The sequence below is a fragment of the Galleria mellonella genome, unplaced genomic scaffold (genome assembly GCF_026898425.1).
Source record: "Galleria mellonella isolate WM207_F2 unplaced genomic scaffold, CSIRO_AGI_GalMel_v1 utg905, whole genome shotgun sequence".
NCBI lineage: Eukaryota > Metazoa > Arthropoda > Insecta > Lepidoptera > Pyralidae > Galleria > Galleria mellonella.
The window spans coordinates 403107-423895 of NW_026442174.1; the positions used below are offsets into that span (position 1 = coordinate 403107).

The following is a 20789-nucleotide window of genomic DNA, read 5'->3' on the forward strand; positions in this document are numbered from 1 at the left end:
TTAGGTATTTTTTTAAAATATTAAAAATAATTATAATTGAAGTAAAATAATTATAAAAAAGTAAAAATCTTGTGAGAAATGAATGTGTATTAATTTAATAAATTAATTTGAAGATAATAAATAGGAGCATAGTAAAAAAGCAGACGATAATGCAGAAAGTAAACTCAAATTAGAATGAAACAATGACACAGTGGTAAATGCAGAGTAAAATGTTTCTCTTAAACTAAACAAATTCATTGAAAACGAATGCACGAGTAATGAAAAAAAGATAAAAGTGTAAATCTATGCTGCTGTGTTTTAAAGTGTTAAAAATCTGAAATAATTATATTTTTAGTCAAAACAAGAACAGAATCGTAAATAAGAATCGTAATAAGAGTTGCCAATAAAAAATTGTTCAACGATAAAATGTATATGCTGTCGAATCCGTTACGTGACCTTTTTCAAGTTATTTTCCAAGTGTTCTTGCCTTGTTGTGGTGTTGTATGTGATCGGGTATAGATCATTGAGTTCAATCGTATAGGATCGTATAAAAATATTAGATAAAAAATATAAAACAGCAGATTTCAAACTAATCCTCTACTGCATCGCTACAAAATTCGAAATCTACTTGTACCTCCACCAATCACTCACCACACATCGTCATTTCCAAAGCTGTTAAATGAATATTAATTATTATATTGTCAACATTCAAACCTATAGATGTCTAAGCTAGGACTAGGCTAGAGCTATGGGAAACAAATACTGTTAATTGTAGAACCACGTGCAAAAGAATTGCTAGCTTTAAATTCTTATTTATGGAAGACATGCCACGACAACGCGAGCTGCCTTTAATACCATCAAAGTTCTTTATCTATGGTTCAATTGCTTCTCATGCTGTTTGATATCAACTCCAGTTAAAAGTTCTAATGAAACTAGGTAATAACATAGATAAAAACTTTCAACAGTCGATATGTAGGCTCTTTTTTGTTATGAATGAATGGATTACGTAGAACATCAAGTGTAGTTACCTTCTGTGAGACTGCCTGAAAGAGGTGATGACCACTCCCACCTTCGGCTGAGTGAAATCCCGTCGGAAATTCTTTAAAACAACAATTTTATTGTCTTAGTAATTATTAGTTAATTTTAAACTTTCGCGTTATTATTTCCACAAGTTTTAAATATACAACCGGGACTAAACGCGATGTAAAAGCTTTTAAAAAAAGAATCAGACAGATTTCTAGAGAAGAACTTCCCTGACGCTATATATGTTCTGTAAATATAGGCCTCCCCCTGTATAACTATATAGGTATATGTTCAGGAGTGGACAGTTTTTTTTTATGGATGAAAATGGAATGGTAACTCCGCTTGTTCTATTGGGATACGGTGGCGGGGCACCAGTGAGGGATGATAGGCGAAAATGAAGCAGGTCAGTTGGCCCCTCGTGATGAATTGATCAAAAATTTGTCACGATGGTTTCCAGGAGGAACCACGTGGAGGTCGACCTGTTAGGGTTTATTGCTAGTAATAGGTCTACTGGATCTCATTATTAACAATCTCTGTCTCCCCAGGAGTAGACAGTTAAAGCCTGATATGGTTATAAATTATTGTCTCAATAAGAAAGGATAAGCTGGGCAAAAAACTAACGAATGAGGAAGTCCTGAAAAGAGTGAACGAGAAAAGAACATTAATTAAAATAATGGAGAATAGAAGAGGCAAAATGCTGGGCCACCTTATACGACATGACGATTTTTTAAGAGCATAGTCGAGGGAAAAATAGAAGGCAAAAGAGGAAGAGGAAGACCAAGGAATAACTACATGGGACAGATAAAAGAAACACTAGGTGTCATGTCGTATAGGGAGGTCAAGGATATGGCCTGGGTTAGAACTGGCTGGAAGAAGATACATTAATTAGTTGCACCGATAAGAGGTAACTCTTAAATGAAAAGAGAAGAAAGTTAAATTAATTAATGTGCATTTAATTTAATTGATCACTGGAAGACATTTAAGTGTTATCCGACTAAGCCATCATTGGCGTTTGATGATGATAATGATTGCAGTTGATTGATATAACATTGAATAATATAAAATGACTACGCACCGGGCCTTGCGACACTTGTGAGGCGACAGAGGAGCGCGGCTCGGAGCTGCCCCAGAACCGTCGCCGCTCGCTGTTGATGGACGAACTGGTGTAGCGTCTCTCGCTGTGAATACACACGTTATGAATTATCCAGTTTTATTCAAGAACAAGAAGAAAGAAGGAGAAGATGAGATACAGGCTCGGCCTAGGTCGGTGGCTAGTAGATCTAATAAAATGTATGTAATTTATTAAATTAAAAAAAAAAAAGACAAAGAAGATTTATCAATAAGATCTTTAGCTAAAAATTTTACTGACTCACGTAATGACTAATATCCACATTTAACAGTAGAAATAAATAAATGTATTTCAAGCTAGTTTACAAAAATAATAACCTTGCTTAATTACTGGATGACATCATTCATCATTTAGGCGGAAATTTCTGGATGTAATATAGTAAACATATAGTTTGTGTCGATATGAAAGTTTATTACTGATGAAGCTGAGCGTAAATGTTCAGTGTTAAAACGCTTTTTTTTATGGGTGAAAATGGTATGGTAACCCCGGCTGCGCTAACGGTATACGCTTGCGGAGCACCAGTGAAGGGAAATATCAAGATGAGAATGAAAGCAGGCCAGTTAGCCTATCATGATGAATTCATCAGGAATTAACCATGATAGTATCCAGGGAGAACCGCGAGGAGGTCGACCTGGTTGGGTATATTGTTAGCAATGGGATTCTCAGTCTCCATTACTAACAATCCCTTTCCCCCCAAATTTGTTAAAACGTTTAAACGATTTATTGTTGAATCGTTTTAAACATTAGAAAGTTGAACCGCTAAAACGAAAATAGGAGATAGGAGCGTGAAAACGTTGAAAATATTAAAACATTATAACAAACTTTTTTTAACTAACTTTTAAATAAGTTTTTCAATATGAATAAGTAAAAAGGTGCAGGAGCGTGTTACCTGACGGAGCGGCGCGGGCCGTAGCGCGCGGCGGTGTCGGAGGCGCGGCGCAGGTCGGCGGGCGGCGCGGCGCGCGCGCGCCGTCGCGCGCGCCGCCGCCGCCGCCGCCGCCGCCGCCGCCGCCGCCGCCGGCGCCGCGCTCGACGCCGACAGCTGGTTGCGGCGCGGGCTCTCCGACATCGTGCGCGCGCGCTGCTCGCACTGCGTCGAGTACTGCGGGCGGGGACACTACTAGCAGGCGTCGTACGGAACACGGTATCTCTACCCCTCTCGTGTTGCCGTGAAGCTTTTTTTTTATACAACTTAGAGTGGCAAACAAGCTAACGGTCCACCTGATGGAAAGTGGTAACCGTCGCCTATACACATGTGCAGTACCATACCAGTACCTGTGCTCTCATGACTCCTCCGGTTTGAAAATATAGCAGTGAAATTACAGAGTACGGAGACATAACACATGCTTGTCAGGAATGGCATTGCATGAGAGATACCGTGGGCATCACAGTGTATTTATTAATATACATGGCACTATTCACGTCTTTTTTTTATACCACTAAGATGGCAAACAAGCATACGGCCCATCTGATGGTATGTGGTTACCGTAGCCTATGAATACCTGCAATACCAGAGGTATTACGCGTGTATTGCCGACCCTGAAGAAACATTCTTTACCCCCTTTTGAAGAACCCCATGCTGTAGGCTCTTAGGAAAACCTCAACAGGGAGCTCATTCCATAACCTTAGTGTTCATGAAAGGAAACATCTCTAAAACCGCGCTGTACGCGACCATTGAGGCTGTAGGACATGAGGATGAACTCCCTGTCAATAGTAAGCCGTACGATGGTAGAAAGTGGCCGTGGGCATCATATTGAACAATTCTTCTGAGCACAATCCGTTATACAAACGGTAGAACACACAGAGCGAATAGTTAGTTAGTGACGGTTACCATTTTCCATTAACTCGTTTGCGGTTCTAAGCCTTACAAAAAAAGATTTCTTTTCATTTAACTTGCCTCCGAAAACCTCTGTGAGATCTTGAACTTCCCCTCCTCCATTTTATACTTGCTTTTCTCGGGTGTTTCATCTTTGAATCTCATATTGTTATTATTCTCCATTGTTTGCTCGACCATTTCAATACTTTCTTCCTTTACGTAGGTTTTCGGTCCACTGGCACTTTTCTCCGGGGTTTTCTCCTCGATCTTACTAGTGCTGCTCTCTGGTTCTTTCTCGATTTCATCTTTACTATCATCTTTGGATGTTCCAACTAGAGTTACAGAGCTTACCGCACCGGGCGATGTTGGTGGCTCACCTAGGAAAGAGGGCAATTTATAAATGTTTTTTATATCATTTTATTAAAGGATCCAGTACCACAACATACGCGTTGAGACATGACGTTGCTTCTGTGGCACATTCACAAAACTACTCAGCTTCTGTACTTTTTTTAATGGATGCAGATGAAATGGTGTAACTGCCTATGCTAACGGTATACAGTAGCGGGACACCACTTTAGGACGAAATGATGAAGTTGTAAGCAGGTCAGTTGTCCCATCATAAAAAATTAACAACAAATTAATCACAACGGTTTCCAAGACGTACCGCGTGGAGGTCAACCTGATAGGGTGCATTGATACCAATTGAACCCTAATGCCCGCTACTAACAAATCTCAAAATTCGAGAGTTCTTAGGCTTTTAGACTTTCCCATTACTAACTATCCCTTCCCCCTAATTTCTGTACCCACGGAGAGGTGTATTGATTGCTTTTATGCAAATGTGCACGGAAGCTGTACAGCTTAAAGTCGCGCAAATACAAGGAATTGAAATATTGAAATATATAATATAAACGTAATTAGAAATGACATAAAATTATTAATGTGATTTCAAAAACAGATTACCTTTCAATGTCTCGTTGCTCGATGAAGTGGCCATTATTTTTGGTATAGTTAAGTGAGTACTGTCCTCTTCGGTCTTAAGAGAGCGTGAGAGAATGGTATATAGATCAAAATTAAATATATCAACCAACATTATGGAATAGATAGTCTCCAAGTAAATTTCTCCTTCGATAAAGTAAGAGGATTTCCGATTCTTCTTTTAGTAAAGTGATTAATATAATTAATTTAATTCAGATAATATAACTATAAGTAACAACGCATATATATACTAATATGGAAGGGGCGGCAGTATGCCAAAGCCACTTTATAAAAGTATAGAACACTTTTTTATAATAAATATAGTTCGGTACTATGACTACAAAGTCCTGAACAAACTTAGGGATAACATAAATACTAACAATCGACAACTTATTTCCAAATACTTATTTGACGCTGATGTGCTTATAATATACATAATATTGCTTATTGTCTCGGGTGATCTAATCGAAATAAAAAAGTAAAAAAATTAAAAAGTAAAGCCAAAGAAAATTGTGAGTTAAATAACAGATCATGCATGGCAAATATTAATGAAAACCCCATGGGAAAAATAAGGTATGCGCAGTAGATAAATAATGGATTTGAAAGAAAAAGAAATGTCCAATGTTATCAATGGGTTCCATCAAAAATGTCTGATACATATAATTAAAACAGTATGTACTCTGACCAATTGCATTTTTTTATTGTTTTATTAAATCATTGAAACTAAATTACACGAATGTTTATTTCGCCAAAATATGCTACATACACGATATAGTTGTGACATACAAGAAGCAAAAACAAAGTAACGAGAACTTAGAAAAAAACAAGTCTACAAAATAATAATCTATCTATAATAAAAAATGGAATTAAATAATAATCTAATATTTAATATGGCTGTAAATACCCAAAATAAAAAAAGAAATAAAAAAATGCAATAAAAAGTCATATTTTTCCCATTGCTCGCCAAAACTTTGCACAATGTGCAGATGCATCTGGCTGTATCAGAGTACAGCACATTATGTTCAACTCTAACTTGTTCTTAGTATCAAGTTCCCAAAAAAACAAGCAGCATCAAAATCAATTATACTTTTTAGTTTTATAAAATTATTATCATTTTATAAAACTACTTTAATGTAAGAACACCCAGATTAACTTACTCATTACTAAAGATCCTGGATGATTCCGAAACTAGTCGAGAAATCTCGACCAAAATACACGTAAGTCAATCCGGGTACTCTTACTAAAATACTGTTTTATTAAAAACTGCACTATTCCTTTTTATTCCCATGACGTCTTCTTCGATTAAGATTACATAGAGCCCACAAATGTGCGATTACTCGAATAAATCGAAAGCTGGTGTTTCTAAATAGATTTTTTTTTATTTATATATTTTCCTGCTAGAAGTAGTAGCTTCAGCATAATGCGTCTTGTTCTCACTTACCTTAGGTCCATTATTGGTTAGCTTTAACACCGCACACGCGGTTTCGAGGTTTTTGGCCAGGTCGAGCGCTATTTTCTAAAATGAGAACTACGTCTTAGATATGGGTATCGATGGTTGGCGGCACAATATATATATAAAATATAACTACAACATATTTAATACACGACATGCAGATAACCAAATATATATATATGACTGACTGATGATCTGATATGAGTTTTTAAAGTGATCGCCGATTCGTATTTTGATTGTTAAATTCCTGTGCAACCAACAACAGTAACCTAATGTTATTAGTCACTATCTTTACTTTCTTTAAATAGCTTAGAATTTTTAATATTAAATTGTACTTTTTAGTAATTATATATAATATATATATATATATATATATATATATATATATATATATATATATATATAATATAATTGTATATATAGACTTCTTATATAAACAATATAAATTATATATACACAAGACAAACCTATCTTTAAAAATACTGAATTGGTCTGGCGATATTAAAAATAAATTAAATGCAAAAGAGCTGCCAATAACTACTTTTTGCTTTTTGATATAAATACCATATAATATGGGATAAAAAAAATAGTTATTAAAATTTAGAACGCTGTGTTCAATTGTCGTTATATCTAATTGTAACACAATTCCAATTTTAAAACTGGTCACAATCATCGTCGTTATTTACATGTACAGTAATTAATTTATAATGTTATTTTTATTTTATATTTCCAATATTATTAATATCACTGTTATTTTTTATTTTATTAATTTTAAAATTATAATGTCAACATTGACTGGCCATTTTATGACGAAAACTGTTACGTTGGTTATTAAAGAAATATGTTAAATAATATATTTTTTTTTTTTATATTATTAGTTTCGTTTAAAAATATATACAAACAATTTAACTGAATAATAATGGTAACATCAAAAACATAAGGGTTTGCTTACAGCCGCCCCTTAACTACACAAAGTGTTACTAAGTATAAAATAAGCCTTACCTTGCCCAAAGATATAGCGGATGGTCTCCGCGACGGTGCTATGGTCGGGGTCAATTTGTCCTCTTCTTCTTCTGAAATTGTAAATTAAAAATATAAATTATACCTATATATCTATATAGGTATAATTTATGTACGTACCTAGAAATTACTTATTTTATTTTCGATTTCTTAACAAACTTACAACATAACAAATTAAAAAATGAGGGTTGTAATACTAGTACATTACTGCAGTGGCCAGCAACTGAGGCATTGATGGACGAACGTGCAAATGTGGGCCGAGACGTTGCCGAGGCACACATACGTGAGCCCATCAATGCCTAGTTGTGGCCAAGGCTTGTATAGTACTTTTCTCAAACAATGCGCGGAAATCAAAAACACTTTTTAAGTTCAATGACGAAAAACGGGCAATAATAATTTTTCACGCGCCATAATGTTCCTTTGTTTTTTTTTTCAATAAACAGTTTTCTATTTACAAGCCGGTTCGAAATTTAAATAAAACCTTTTATTAGTTACCTCTTTGGAAGCCATATTTCGAGGTAAAAGGTTATTCCATTTTTAAATTACAGGACAGATATGAGTTTACATAGTAATTTTTTTGGCCGCAAAACACGACAGATATGGATTTTCATACAACTTTTGCCGGTCGCTGCCCACAAGTATCTGGCCAGTACGACAATTTTGATTCATCTCGAAGAAGATTGTCAAAATAATGCTCACATTTCCAAGCATGTTTTAGATAAATATTATATATTATATTCATACATATAGTACACATACAATATCAGAGAATGAAGGAGGAAAGCGAATAGAGAATAATAATAAATAATAGTGTAAAGAACCAAAATATATAGCTAGCAAATATTTTAATGGAAAATAAGCTGACGGTCCACCTGATGGTAAAAGACAACGGTCGCCTATAAACGTAAACAGCACCATGGACATAACAGATAATATCGTTACGCCCATGCTACCCCTCATTCGTTGCCATTCCTAAGCATTAAGGTATTCACTTCCGTACCTTATAATTCCTTTCGAACCGAGACATCCAAACACAGCTGCTAAACAAGAGAATAAAACAGACTTACGTTTCTTAACTGGTTTCCAAAAACGTGTCTGCCAATCCCGATCACTGTACTCCGATCCATAACCTGGGCCAATAACAAGAAATAATAACATCCAATCTCCATATCTTGCGCGTTGTTAAACGAAAACTCGTGTTTAGTATAGGTACATAGAGCTACAACCATATTTTGGCCATTTTTTAAGATAATATCATAGGCATAGAAGAAGCCACCACTTTCTTTCCCGTAAATGTCGTAAGAGGCGACTAAGAACTTAATGGGAGCTACAGGGATGGGCAGCAGCGTCCCTCTTAAAATATCTCTAAAAGCCTAATTGCGGTTGCCAACCCGTCTGCCAAGCGTGGCAACTACTAGCAAAACTATTTTTATGGAAAAGGCTAATTTTCAGCAGTGGATAGTTAACGACTGAAATGATGAATGATGATGATGATGATTATATATAAAAAAATAAGGTTTTGTTGAAATTTAAGAGTGACCGGTCTATTGTTTATTCTTAAATTGTGTGTAAGAAAATTATAGAAACTGGTAAAATATTATAAGATCTACTCACCAGATACAGAACTAGCGGCACTGGTCTTTCTGGTGGAATCGACGGGAGGAGGCGGGTCCACCTCTATTACGGACTGCTCGTAGAACACCTGCTTGAGAGCTTCCAATACTGTGACGCCATCGGTGAACACTCGGTACGTCAGTAAGAATGTATTCAGGAAGTCCACTGATAGGAAACGAAGGTCTGAAATATAGAGGATCCTTGTATGTTTTAAGCTGGTGAGGTATCATTGAGGCATGTAATAGATAAAGAGTAAGTCGGGTCATTTAACCTATTAATCACGATCGTTTTCAGGAGGGACTGCGTGGAAGTCGACCTGACTATATTGCTAAAAATAGACCCCATCCTTGTTACTAACAATGACTTCTCCCTAACCCAATTATTGCCGTGTGGGCCCCAGCACAGAATGGGCCACCCCTTTCTTTCGCATGGGTGTTGTAAGAGGCGACTAAGGAAGGACGAGAGATGGGCAGCAGCGTCCCTCCAATTGCCAATCCGCCTGTCCAGCGTAGCAGCTATTGGCAAAACCCCACAAGGTGGAGGCTTATGTTCAGCAGTGGACAGTTAAAGGCTGATATGATAATGATGATGAATCCAGTTATATTTTCTGATAGTTAAATATAATACCATAAATCAACATCCTGTATATGTTTACTGTATCAAATCGCACAAACAAAAGATTTACTGTATAGAAATTAGCTCAAACAGATCCAACAATTTTATAAGATTTATGTTCAGCAAAACAAAAAACATACCAGTAAGTCTCTGCAACAGTCGCTGAGGCGTAGCAGATCTTATCTGGGGGACTTTGCACGAGTTGAGAGTTCTGCTGAACCTAATGTCCACATCGTCGGTGAACAGCGCCCTGTCGGTCCTGCAGGCCGGGAGGCTGGCAGACGAGTTGCTGTTGGCACAGGCCCGCATCATCTCCGTGAGTGCAGCACTCTCCATGCAATTAGCCAGCTCACTTGTCCAAGCTGCTTTTATCTCGGTCGTTGATGCCACTGTTCGGATCAGAGTATTTTAAAAACAGTGGTAAAACTTAAATTACCACACCAAAGCAATTAACACCTAAAGACAATCACAAACTACCAGGCATGATATATTCTTCTGTACTGTAAAAAAGCGGTATTTAAGTTTTAAATCTTGTATTTTCTTTTTTTTCTTAGGTATATATTGTACATTAGATCAGTAATTCCTTACCCAAATGGGCACATATCTGTTGTCCGTTGACTTCCACTAATATTTTGAAGTCTCTTCCCATATAGATGTCTGGACCTGCAAATCGATAAGAAAATGCTCTTTGAAACAAATAGGAAGTGAAAAAAGATGACAATCAAGTAAATGACGGACCTGATGGGAATCGAAGCCTATGCAAATGTTTGTAACTCCAGGTTATTCGCACATAATCTTAGACTGCCATAAGGAACGGTCCTAAACCAGACCTATCGATTCTTCGAGCCATACGGCCATTGCCCTTTCAGCTTGCTTATCCTTCGGACTATATCGGATACTTTAATTCTTTTGCGAATATTCTTATTACAAATTCTATTACACTAATGAAACTCAGAAATCACCAAACAATTGCAGAGACATTAGTTGGGCAAGTTCAAGATGCACTACTAAGCGTAATCTTGGCTTTTCGCGTTCTTTCATTACCAATCACTCTTCGTATGTCGCTCCACATAGCCCCAGGTCATCCCATACTTAATCTTACTAATTCGCGATCTCTACTTTAGACGTCTATTGTACGTCCCTGACGAATTTGCGCATACTAGTTCTACTGGAATTCTCCCAATAATAATAAACTGCAAAACTAAATCATCTATTTCTAAGAAACTTACAGCACTGATACCCTTGAGACCCCTGACGGCGTGATTTCGGACCTAAAAATACAAAAGTATATTTTACTAGCTATTGCCGGCTTTGCATGGGGGAGGGCGTGTAACGTTTCCTTTTTAAGCTGATATTTTCAAAAATTCTTTCCTAGCAGCTGCTAACGCTATAAAATAAACTTGTGTTCCAAGTTTCAGCTTTCTAGACTGAGTATTTTAGCTGTGTGCTGATAGTTTGTCAGGACAACTATTTTATAAAAGTAGATTCTGTTAAATAGCTACGAATATGATTTATTTCTATAAAAATACAACTTTTATACTACGATAAATAGTAAATAAAGTAACGACCTATGTACCTGATGAAAAGTGACTATAAACATAAATAGATCATCATTACGTTGTCATTGGTGAAATACCTAAAGTTGTACGCCTCAGTAACATTGAAGTTATTAAAAGTATAAAAAAAGAAAATCCTGCACATATTTTTTTTATTTCTAAGCACAACTAGTGATTAGCGATGGCAAGAAACTTTTCTTAAATATTTTGTAAAGTTTCTTTTATATTTATCAATATAAATACATTTGTATACTTACCAAATTTCATTGAAATCCGTTCAGTTAACAATAATAATTTCTTTGCTCAAAAACACGGTATACAGATGCTAGTAATAATATGTCATGACTATGCGCGTTTTGCCAAAATAATGGCATGCAAAATTTAGGTATAATAATGTCAGTAAACAATTGACATTAGTTAGTTATTGATAATAATTTAATAACAAAATAAAATAATAAATAAATATAACTGAGTCGAGAAACAAATATCCAATCATATTTACAAATTAATAAGCATTCAACACGTAATAGGCAAAAGTTGGTTGATAGAAATTATTTTGTTTAACTCCGCTACCATTAGTATGCGTGCGACTGCCAATATTTGAGGATTCATTACTATCCATAGAGACCAGAAGGAGACTTTGTACAAAAGTCGTTTGCTTGGATACCTCTGTCCCATTCGTGTTTCAACCGTAAAGCAGTTGTGTTTACATGACTGTGCAAACACAACTACTCTCGGTTTGAAGGGTGGGATATGGCTATACAGGTTATACAGAGGAATAACACCTGAGACCTCAGGAATGGCAACGCATCATGGGCAAAACAGTATACTCTGTTATGTCCATGGTACTGCTCATGTCTATAGGCGACGGTTACCACTTTCCATCAGGTGGACCATCAGCTTGTTTGCCATTCTAAGTTGTATAAAAAAAGTCTACGACCTTCTTATAATCTTACTCAACTAACAAGTGATATGGATTTATGCAAAATAACACCTAATTCAGTAAAATATAATAGACAAAATCCGTACCATCATCATCGTGACACGATGGATCTTCAATAAGCAGAGCGTCGTGAAGCGGCAGTCGGTCTTCAGGTTTCAAGTGCAACCTTCCACCGCTAGCGCGCGTCGTGAGCAGCAGGTAGTTACTGAAGAGAAATGCCTGGCGAGGCTGCAGCACTGATTTGCGACCTTTGGACACTACCTGTGACAGCATACCTGAAAAGAAAAATTATGAAGCTTGAAATGGTAAATGAGCCTATGGCTCACCTAATGGTAAATGGTAACCGTAAATCATATATTTTGCAGCTAAAGGACTACCGCCAAGAAATTCCTGCAGCTAAAGTTATTATGCCTTCAAACCCTATAAAATCACTACCTATACAAATGACTACTATTTTGTCTTTGCTCATTTACTATTTCCAATATGTTTTTAAATAGTAATAAAAAAATAAAGTTCCCTTATTACCTTGCCGTATGAACACTTGATTCACGTCCAGCAATATGTCACACCCTTCTATAATCATGCGTTCTAAAGCCAAATTTTTCCGTAAGCTCTCCGTTTCACTGACCTGCAAGATTATTTAAATTAATGTTTACAAAAATTCACATCTCCCCTCTTAAGAAGAGATGGCAAACTACCCCCAGCAAAAGCACAGTCGGCCGGAGTTCAGGACCCCAGGGAGAGAAACTGGCGAAGAATGCGGGCAGTATCTAAAAGCACCGCTTTCTGCATCTTTCCCGGGAGTGAGCCGCCTCGGAATCCAAACCGTCTGAGATGATGTTCCAGACTAGTTGGGATAAAACCGTTTACCGACAAAACGATTGGAATGATTTCGGTGGACGTCACCCCCCACATTTCGGTCACCTCGTGAGCCAGGTCGAGATATTTTCTCTTTTTCTCGGTTTCGGCTTTCACGAGATTATAAATACGAGAACACGAGAAATACTGTAATAACAATAACAGTATTTCTCGTCAAAATACTGTTATTGTTGTTGTTTATAATTTCTGCAATAGAACAATTAATCATACACTACTTGATTTGTTTAATTCTTACACTACAAAAATATTCAAGGGGCAATGCAAAATATAGTACATCTTTAAATAACTTGTCATCAAATAATTAATCTATTGAAATCGGATCGTCTAGTATTTAAAGCTCCAAGCTCCAGTTAGCATAAATAGTGTGTACCGAATGTCCAAGCAACTAGAAGACTATACTTCTAATATCGCTTACTATTTTCAACCTTTGATAATATACCTTTATTTTCAACTGACTTCGAAAAAGAGACTCTCAATTTGGTTGTTCTTTTTTTTTTTGTTATCTCATAACTCCGTCAGTTATTATCTGATTTGGTAAGTTTTTTATTTGATATGATTTTTTTATTATTATTAAGGGCTTTTACCTTCCTCAGGTATATCAGTCTTATCGTACCGTGAACTTATTTGTCAAACAAAGTTTTATCTACTTTCAAATTTCATTCCTTCCTCCTTTTTTTATAGAACACAATCTTAAATTATTACAGTTACAAAATACAATAATAAAAATAGAAATATCTATACATAATAATATAAAGACAGTGGACATGATTAAGAAATATCTGAGGCTAACTGAATTCAAAAGTAGAGTAGTAATCGACGGAAATACTAAAATCTTCAAGGTTGATTATAATTAAACGTTTACAAAATAGCTTATTCCCAAAACTGAAGTGTTTACAATATATTTGCTTAACGTAAATAAGTCTAGTGCTAATAATCTGAGATGGAAGACAATTGAAACATCTTTTGAAAGTACCTCATCATGCATTTGTCTTGAAAGGTCCTCCAACTGCTGCCTTGCATGCTGTAGACTGCGGCGTTCCACGTGATCCGCGGGAGTATGTGCCAACAACTCGTGTAGGGTTATTATATAACGAGGTATCTAAGGAACCCAATCCAATAACAATTATGATAATTATACTCTTCAATCGTCACTTACATATTTATGTTTTTTTTAAGTAACACATAAAAAAGTACCTAATCATACTGAGGAAACTTAGTGTATTTGTGGTAGACATTCATAATCACTTCTCACCAAATTATTACAATAGATGACCAAAAAGTTTGCGACAGTTCGACAATAAAGAAGAAAAAGGACGCTGCTAAATATAATACTGTTGTCTCTAATTCTTTATTCTATAAATTCTTCTGTTCTATTCTGTATTCTCTATTCAATGTAACAAACATTTATTAATATAACACGATTCATGTTAATACTGTATCTGTAATATTTAAGATCTACATTGTTACAACATGAAAATGCAATGATTGACTTGAATTGGAATTTATTCAAGAGCCTAGTAGAAAAAGTTAAAACTACAAACTAAAAAACTAATACACAATTATAAGTGTACACTTTTATTTTACCTGATGCATAGGGTATGTTAAGAAAGTCTCCAAAGTACGATCCTGACAGGCGGGCTTCGCTTCAAGCCTGGCCACAAGCTGCGTAAAGGCAAGTTTCTGTTTACACTCTGTAAGCACCTGCAGTGAATAGTGGTGATTCCGTACATATTCCTGGTATATTGTCAACATCGGGACCAACATATCGAAGAGATCACCTGTAAGCAGTATTGATAAGATCTTAAATATTATCTCCAAATATAACAGATTTTTTTTTATGCAACTTAGAATGACAAACAAGCTGACCGCCCACCTGATAGAAAGTGGTAACCGTCGCCTATAGACATGAGCAGTACAATGGACATAACAGAGTATACTGTTTCGACCATGATACTCCCTATGCGTTGCCATTCCTGAGGACTCAGGTGTTATTTCTCTGTACCTTGTAAATTCACTGCCATATCCCACCCTTCAAACCGAAACACAGTCATGCAAACATAACTGCTTTACGATAGAAATACGAATGGGACAGAGATGCCCAAACAAACGACTTTTGTACTAACACTCCCTCTGGTAATATTGTTATCGTGTCCAGATAAACAAGTATATTTAGTTCTACTAAAAAGCTGCCTTAATCATGAAGGCATACATCTCAAGGAACAAAGAAATGGTCACAAGCTAAAAAAAAATTAAAATGCAAAATCTTGTCTGCAACAAACTGTTTTTTGCTTTGCAAATAAAAACGGCCACTTTAATCATCATAAAATGAAAATGAGAAACTGTATCAATTCCAAGAAAACTGTGAAAGTCGGTTCAGAATCGCTGCCGTGATCACATGAGAGAGCCGAGGAAAACTTAGGCGAATTGAGAACTTAAAAGTAGCTTTAGTTTCAGAATCATTATTGTAAGCCTTATCATTATAGATATCAATAATTAAAACTTACTCAACACAAGAGTTGGCCATGAGTCCATTCTTGCTGTGAGGCCTTTGTAGAATATTTGGTGTAAGAATAAAACAGTTTCCACGTTCAAGAATATAGAGTTCACGTCTTCGTGGGTGCATGGAGGCTTTTTAGAACTTGCAGCCATTTTGAATGGCCGGTAAAAACAGGACACCTACACAAACAGTTATAATGAATATATACATTTATTAAACACTTCTATAAAGCAATTAACAAGATTTCCAATTAAAATTCTATTAAACGTAAATAGTATTTTTTTTTTACAAACTGCCAAACGAATATAAGGATTTTTCAGACTTGGAATACAGAAGTGATTTTCTGATATTAAATTCATTAATGGTAATGAAAATAAAAATCAAGATAGATAGGTAATACATTGTTGGCTACATACAGAGCATTCTGAAAATACTCACCAAAATTTCTAATTGTTCAAGATATTCTTCCTCAGCTTCTACCATTTTGAAAACAAGGCTGCAAAACAAATATTTATCTACACTTCAAAAGTTAAACAATAGTGCTCATTATTTTCATTTTAATTATATTCTTGTAAAATATTCATTTCATATTATTGCCCTTTATCACCTCTACTAAATAATTTGGTATTGCAAATATCAAGATTGGGTGAGATTCGTGTATTGTTAGAGATTTTTGCTTGAACTGCTAATCACAGTCTTGCTTGTTATTGTTTTGAATGTGAAGCTTACTAATGTACTATTTTCTTGATCTACATACCTATTTCTTTTCCGCATACTCTCAGCGAAGGGACTCTTTATATACATATCAACGATTTGTTTCCAGCGACGTCTGCATAACCAGCCACGGAAGAAACTCTTAACAATAAAGAAAAATTGACAAGTAATATGTTTAACATCAAAGTTAAAACAGATTCGGGTGCTATGGCTGTAATATCTACATCTTGTATTTAAAAAGACAAGTAAATGTATTTGAAATATAATATATACCATAAAATTTTATGACCTATGCACGGGTCAGCCATTGATGAATAATTCACAATAATTATTAGATATTAATATATTAATCTTTCAAATATACGATTTTAATAAGTTACAACTATCTTCTAAACATTTTAGTGGTGCAGAGAACAATTATTTGTAAATTACCTGTACTTTTTTAATTTGTCTCAATTCCGCTGGCTCTAGTTTATCAGAGCTCTGAAGATCTTCTACAGGTTTTCCTGCTTCTTTTCTATATGTCATAAGCTGCGGAATATATTAATCAGTAATAATTTACAATCAATTTATATTTGTATAAGCTACGCAATCTACAAATTAATAATTTAATAATGTAATCTACTACTACAAATAAACAATCACCCCTATTTGCAGATTGTTTACAATAAAAATTATAACAATAAATTTAACAATTGCCATTTCGGCTGGTCCACCATTTAAAAAAAAATCATATTAATACTTTTGCGTTACATAAATATGTATACATAAATATACCACTACAGAAAATAAATAAAATAGCAATTATTTTTGTTTGTATTTAGTTAATTTAAAATGCCAATGTGAGCAACTAGTTTGATACTTTTAAAGGGTTTTGGCCACGGGATTAAGGATCACTTTATACGTATTTTATAAGCTATTTCAGGTATATACCCAAGCAACGACTTGCGCCAATAAATAATGTATATAATATGAATGTACAGTGGGCCATAGATGTACTGTTCACTTTATATTAATATTACGACAATCAAATTATAACAACTTGAGCAATTAATCCAATAATATTCAATGCCCACTGTACATTATTTATGTGCATTTATCTATGTTCTAGGTAATGTCGGGTTCACTAAGGAAGTACTTTTTAAATTTACCTCCGAAGTGGATGCAGCCGTAGGTGTAAGCTAGTTCAAAATTAAATATAGTGTTCTTATTTTACAAAAACATTCTAGCTGTTCTAACATAGCGGCTCTAAATAAATATAAATGTCATGACTCTAAAATACTGTTAATTTTTTTTATGGGAAAAACTTTTGAAATGATACGTAATAATATATTAATAAAATTTTGAAAATTAATTAAATTTGGATATCAACACAAGAATATTTTATTCGTATTATTTTGCATAGCACTGTCATGTAGTCGGTTAGTCGGTTTCTAATTATCTCGACTCAACACTAGCCTATTGTTGTTGGATCATGTCAGCACAGTTGCTGACATTATCCAATATGATATTGTCTAGTACTATGATCGAGTCTCACCTCTTTCTTGAGCTTTTCGACCGTCTTGCACAACTGCTCTACCTGCGCGGCATATTTCCACCGCGCAGCTACGTTCAACGTTAGCACCTGCAAAATATTCACTACTTGTATTCCATCTATTGTAATCAATTGTTCCTTATATTGCTTAGAATAGCTATAGTTGTCGTCTATAAACATGCACATCATAAAAAACGAACAAAGTTTCGTGCCTCCAGTTAAACTCTTTACAATTACTCTTCTCCATCCAAAAATTGCCTGGAAGAGATCGCTCTTAGCGATAAGGCTTTTCATTGTTTTCTCAGTGTAATCTTTCCTTCGTAATTGTTTATATTTATAATAAGTTTACTATTGTAATCTTTTAAAGGAAACAATAAAGAGCATCTATCTATCATCACGGGCATTACAGAATAACTTATTATACTCATGATACCTCTCGTGTGTTGCCATACTTGAGGACTATGGTGTTATGCCTACGTACCTTGTAATTTTTTTACCATATATCAACCTTTAAACTAAAACACAATGAAGCAGTTATGAACAGTGGTACTTTTATACAATATTAACTCATAGACGTATTGCTAGTTTATAAGAGATGAGTGATGATGAAATGAATCGATGATGAAATGATCGCGTTTATTCCCATCTCTTATTTTTGTACAGTCTTCGTCTGGTAAATAATATCAATTAATATCTACAAATATAATAAAAATGTCATATTCACCTCTGACTTTAGTTTCTTGACCTCCAAGCTCAAATTGTCTCTATCGACCATATACTCCCAGCGGCTTGTGCGTTCGCTCTCCATCAATTGGATGAGGTGACGATTCTGGTGTTCTAGGGCTTCCTTCTGCATCAGCATCTTGTTGAAACTGAAAAAAAAATATGTTTCTGTAGTAATTAAAGTCCCATATCTGGGTATATCTAATATTAATCGGTACTATTGCGCACGCGGACCAGAAGACAAGGTACGTAAAACTTCATTTAAAATTTTCTTTTTTTTTTATCATTTACCATCCTACATTTATTTAGATTCAGAATCATTCAAACTTATTCATCTATTTTATTTCATTTTACTTTATTAGTAAAACATACAATATCTAAAACATACATACATACATATCTGTCACGCCTGTCTCCCATTAGAGTAGGCAGAAACAATGGAACGTCAAATGCTTCGATTCAAACAAACCTCTTTCGTTTCTTCCACATTCATCAATCTTTTCATACATGCTCGCCGGTTACGGGTACTTTTAATTTGGCCCTAATATCTAAAATATATAAATAATTATTGTATTAATAATATAAATCAGTGAACTTTCCACAAATAACTGACATATTGAATAAACTAGAGCAAATTTGATAAATATACAAAAAAAATACATGACACATTTTATTATTATTGAAAGACGGGCTTTTTTCAGGCAGAAAATCCTGTAACACTGCGACCTTTCCACGATCTTTTGTGCTCGCCTTTTTTGAAAGTTCGCGACTGATTCCTACCAATGATAGGAACTTTAAGATGTTTTTTTACAGCGATGTTTCTATCGCATTAGGATATAAAGTGCATTATTCTGTAGCGTTTCTTCCTCATTGTGACAAAATTTGCAAACACTATTTGGGCATAAGCCTAGTTGGTCATGCGCTTATTTAGTTTTCAGTGCCCAGTGAGTGCCCATGTTAATACACACATTATATTATTTTTATACAAAAAAATTAATTTCTTAGAATAATTTTCCGAAAACCCTTTAATCAAAGTTTTTGAGTGATTTAATCCTGGCAACAAGAGCCAGTTATTTGCTGCTTCTAAACTTTCAAATTTGACATGTTTGAGCGTTAGGCTTCGAGGTGTGCAACAATAAGGTTCTGGTCCTATTTGGGTATTCTTTGCCCCTTCCTTTGCTAATCGGTCAGCTTTTTATTGCCAATGTTTGAGTGACTAGGGCTTTACCTCACGATAATGTTACTTCTGGGGTCCAAGTCATTTAATAACATTATGCAGTTTTTTATAAGCTTTGATATATGACATAACAACAAAGAGCAACCTGAGAATCGTTATTGCCTTGCCTTTGAGCATTAATTTGGTTGGTATGTCTTCTTTCACAAATGTCTATCAACTGTCATTTCTGGGCCCATTCCTCTTTTATGTATATCAAGATGATATGCATCACACAATCCGTCCAGTCAAAGAATAACAATTATCATCTTCCTACCCTTATCCCAGTTATTATTTGGGGTCGGCGTAATATGTTTTAATCCATATTACAAAAAGATTTAGCTTTTAGTTTTACGACCGGCTGTCTGCCTCACGTTAACCCTCTTTGGGAAAGAATAACAATAAATAATAATAAAAATAATATAAAATAAATATATATATATATATATATATATATATATATATATATATATAAAATAATAAAAAGTCAAAAAATAACAATATCTTTTTTAATTAGGAGGAATTTGCAAAAGTTCCTTTCTCTACGTGTTTCTTGTATAAATTTAAGCATTCATTGAATATATTCCAAGAGAGGAATGTTAATTATAACAATTAGAGGATTTAAGAAGAAAAGTATTACTCATACATATACTATCTATCTGTTTTATCATTTACTATCATACATTTATTTGGATTCAGAATCATTTATTTCAAATGTACAATCGGGACTTAACGCGATGAAAAATCCCTTGCAGGTAAACAGTACGTACATTCTGCTTCCCTGCTACATACCTGTTTCGACGTGGATTGCACCACGTCGACGTTAAAATATGTGTCAACAACTCTTGAAACACTACAAAAGCCTAACTGCGTTTACCAACCCGCCTGCCAAGCGTAGCAACTACTGGCAAAACCCCCAATGCGAGACCTATGTTTAATAGTGGACATTTAACGGCTGATATGGTATGGCATGGAATGTGATCGAAACCTCTCTCATTCCTGTAAAATTTTAGAGAAATCCCTTCTTGCTGGTCATCTACTCTGCAATTGATCAACCGTTACTGCACCAAAATAGATTTTTTTTACGCAACTTAGAATGGCAAACA

The 20789-nt window shown here is 35.0% G+C and overlaps 1 protein-coding gene across 1 annotated transcript in view; it reads right to left on the bottom strand.

Moving 5' to 3' along the window:
* The window catches only part of LOC113510762 (ras-specific guanine nucleotide-releasing factor 2-like), a 45809-nt gene that overhangs the window by 11072 nt on the left and 13948 nt on the right, over positions 1-20789 (bottom strand). The window contains 24 exon segments of the mRNA XM_052902522.1: positions 631-651; positions 1008-1078; positions 2078-2180; positions 3021-3124; positions 3126-3212; positions 4029-4324; positions 4908-4980; positions 7378-7448; positions 8463-8525; positions 9010-9192; positions 9765-10013; positions 10213-10287; positions 10854-10895; positions 12210-12398; positions 12649-12751; positions 13976-14101; positions 14587-14780; positions 15507-15678; positions 15938-15995; positions 16257-16354; positions 16646-16744; positions 17365-17394; positions 17751-17837; positions 18472-18619. Coding sequence (XP_052758482.1) covers positions 631-651; positions 1008-1078; positions 2078-2180; positions 3021-3124; positions 3126-3212; positions 4029-4324; positions 4908-4980; positions 7378-7448; positions 8463-8525; positions 9010-9192; positions 9765-10013; positions 10213-10287; positions 10854-10895; positions 12210-12398; positions 12649-12751; positions 13976-14101; positions 14587-14780; positions 15507-15678; positions 15938-15995; positions 16257-16354; positions 16646-16744; positions 17365-17394; positions 17751-17837; positions 18472-18619 — 2742 coding nt within the window.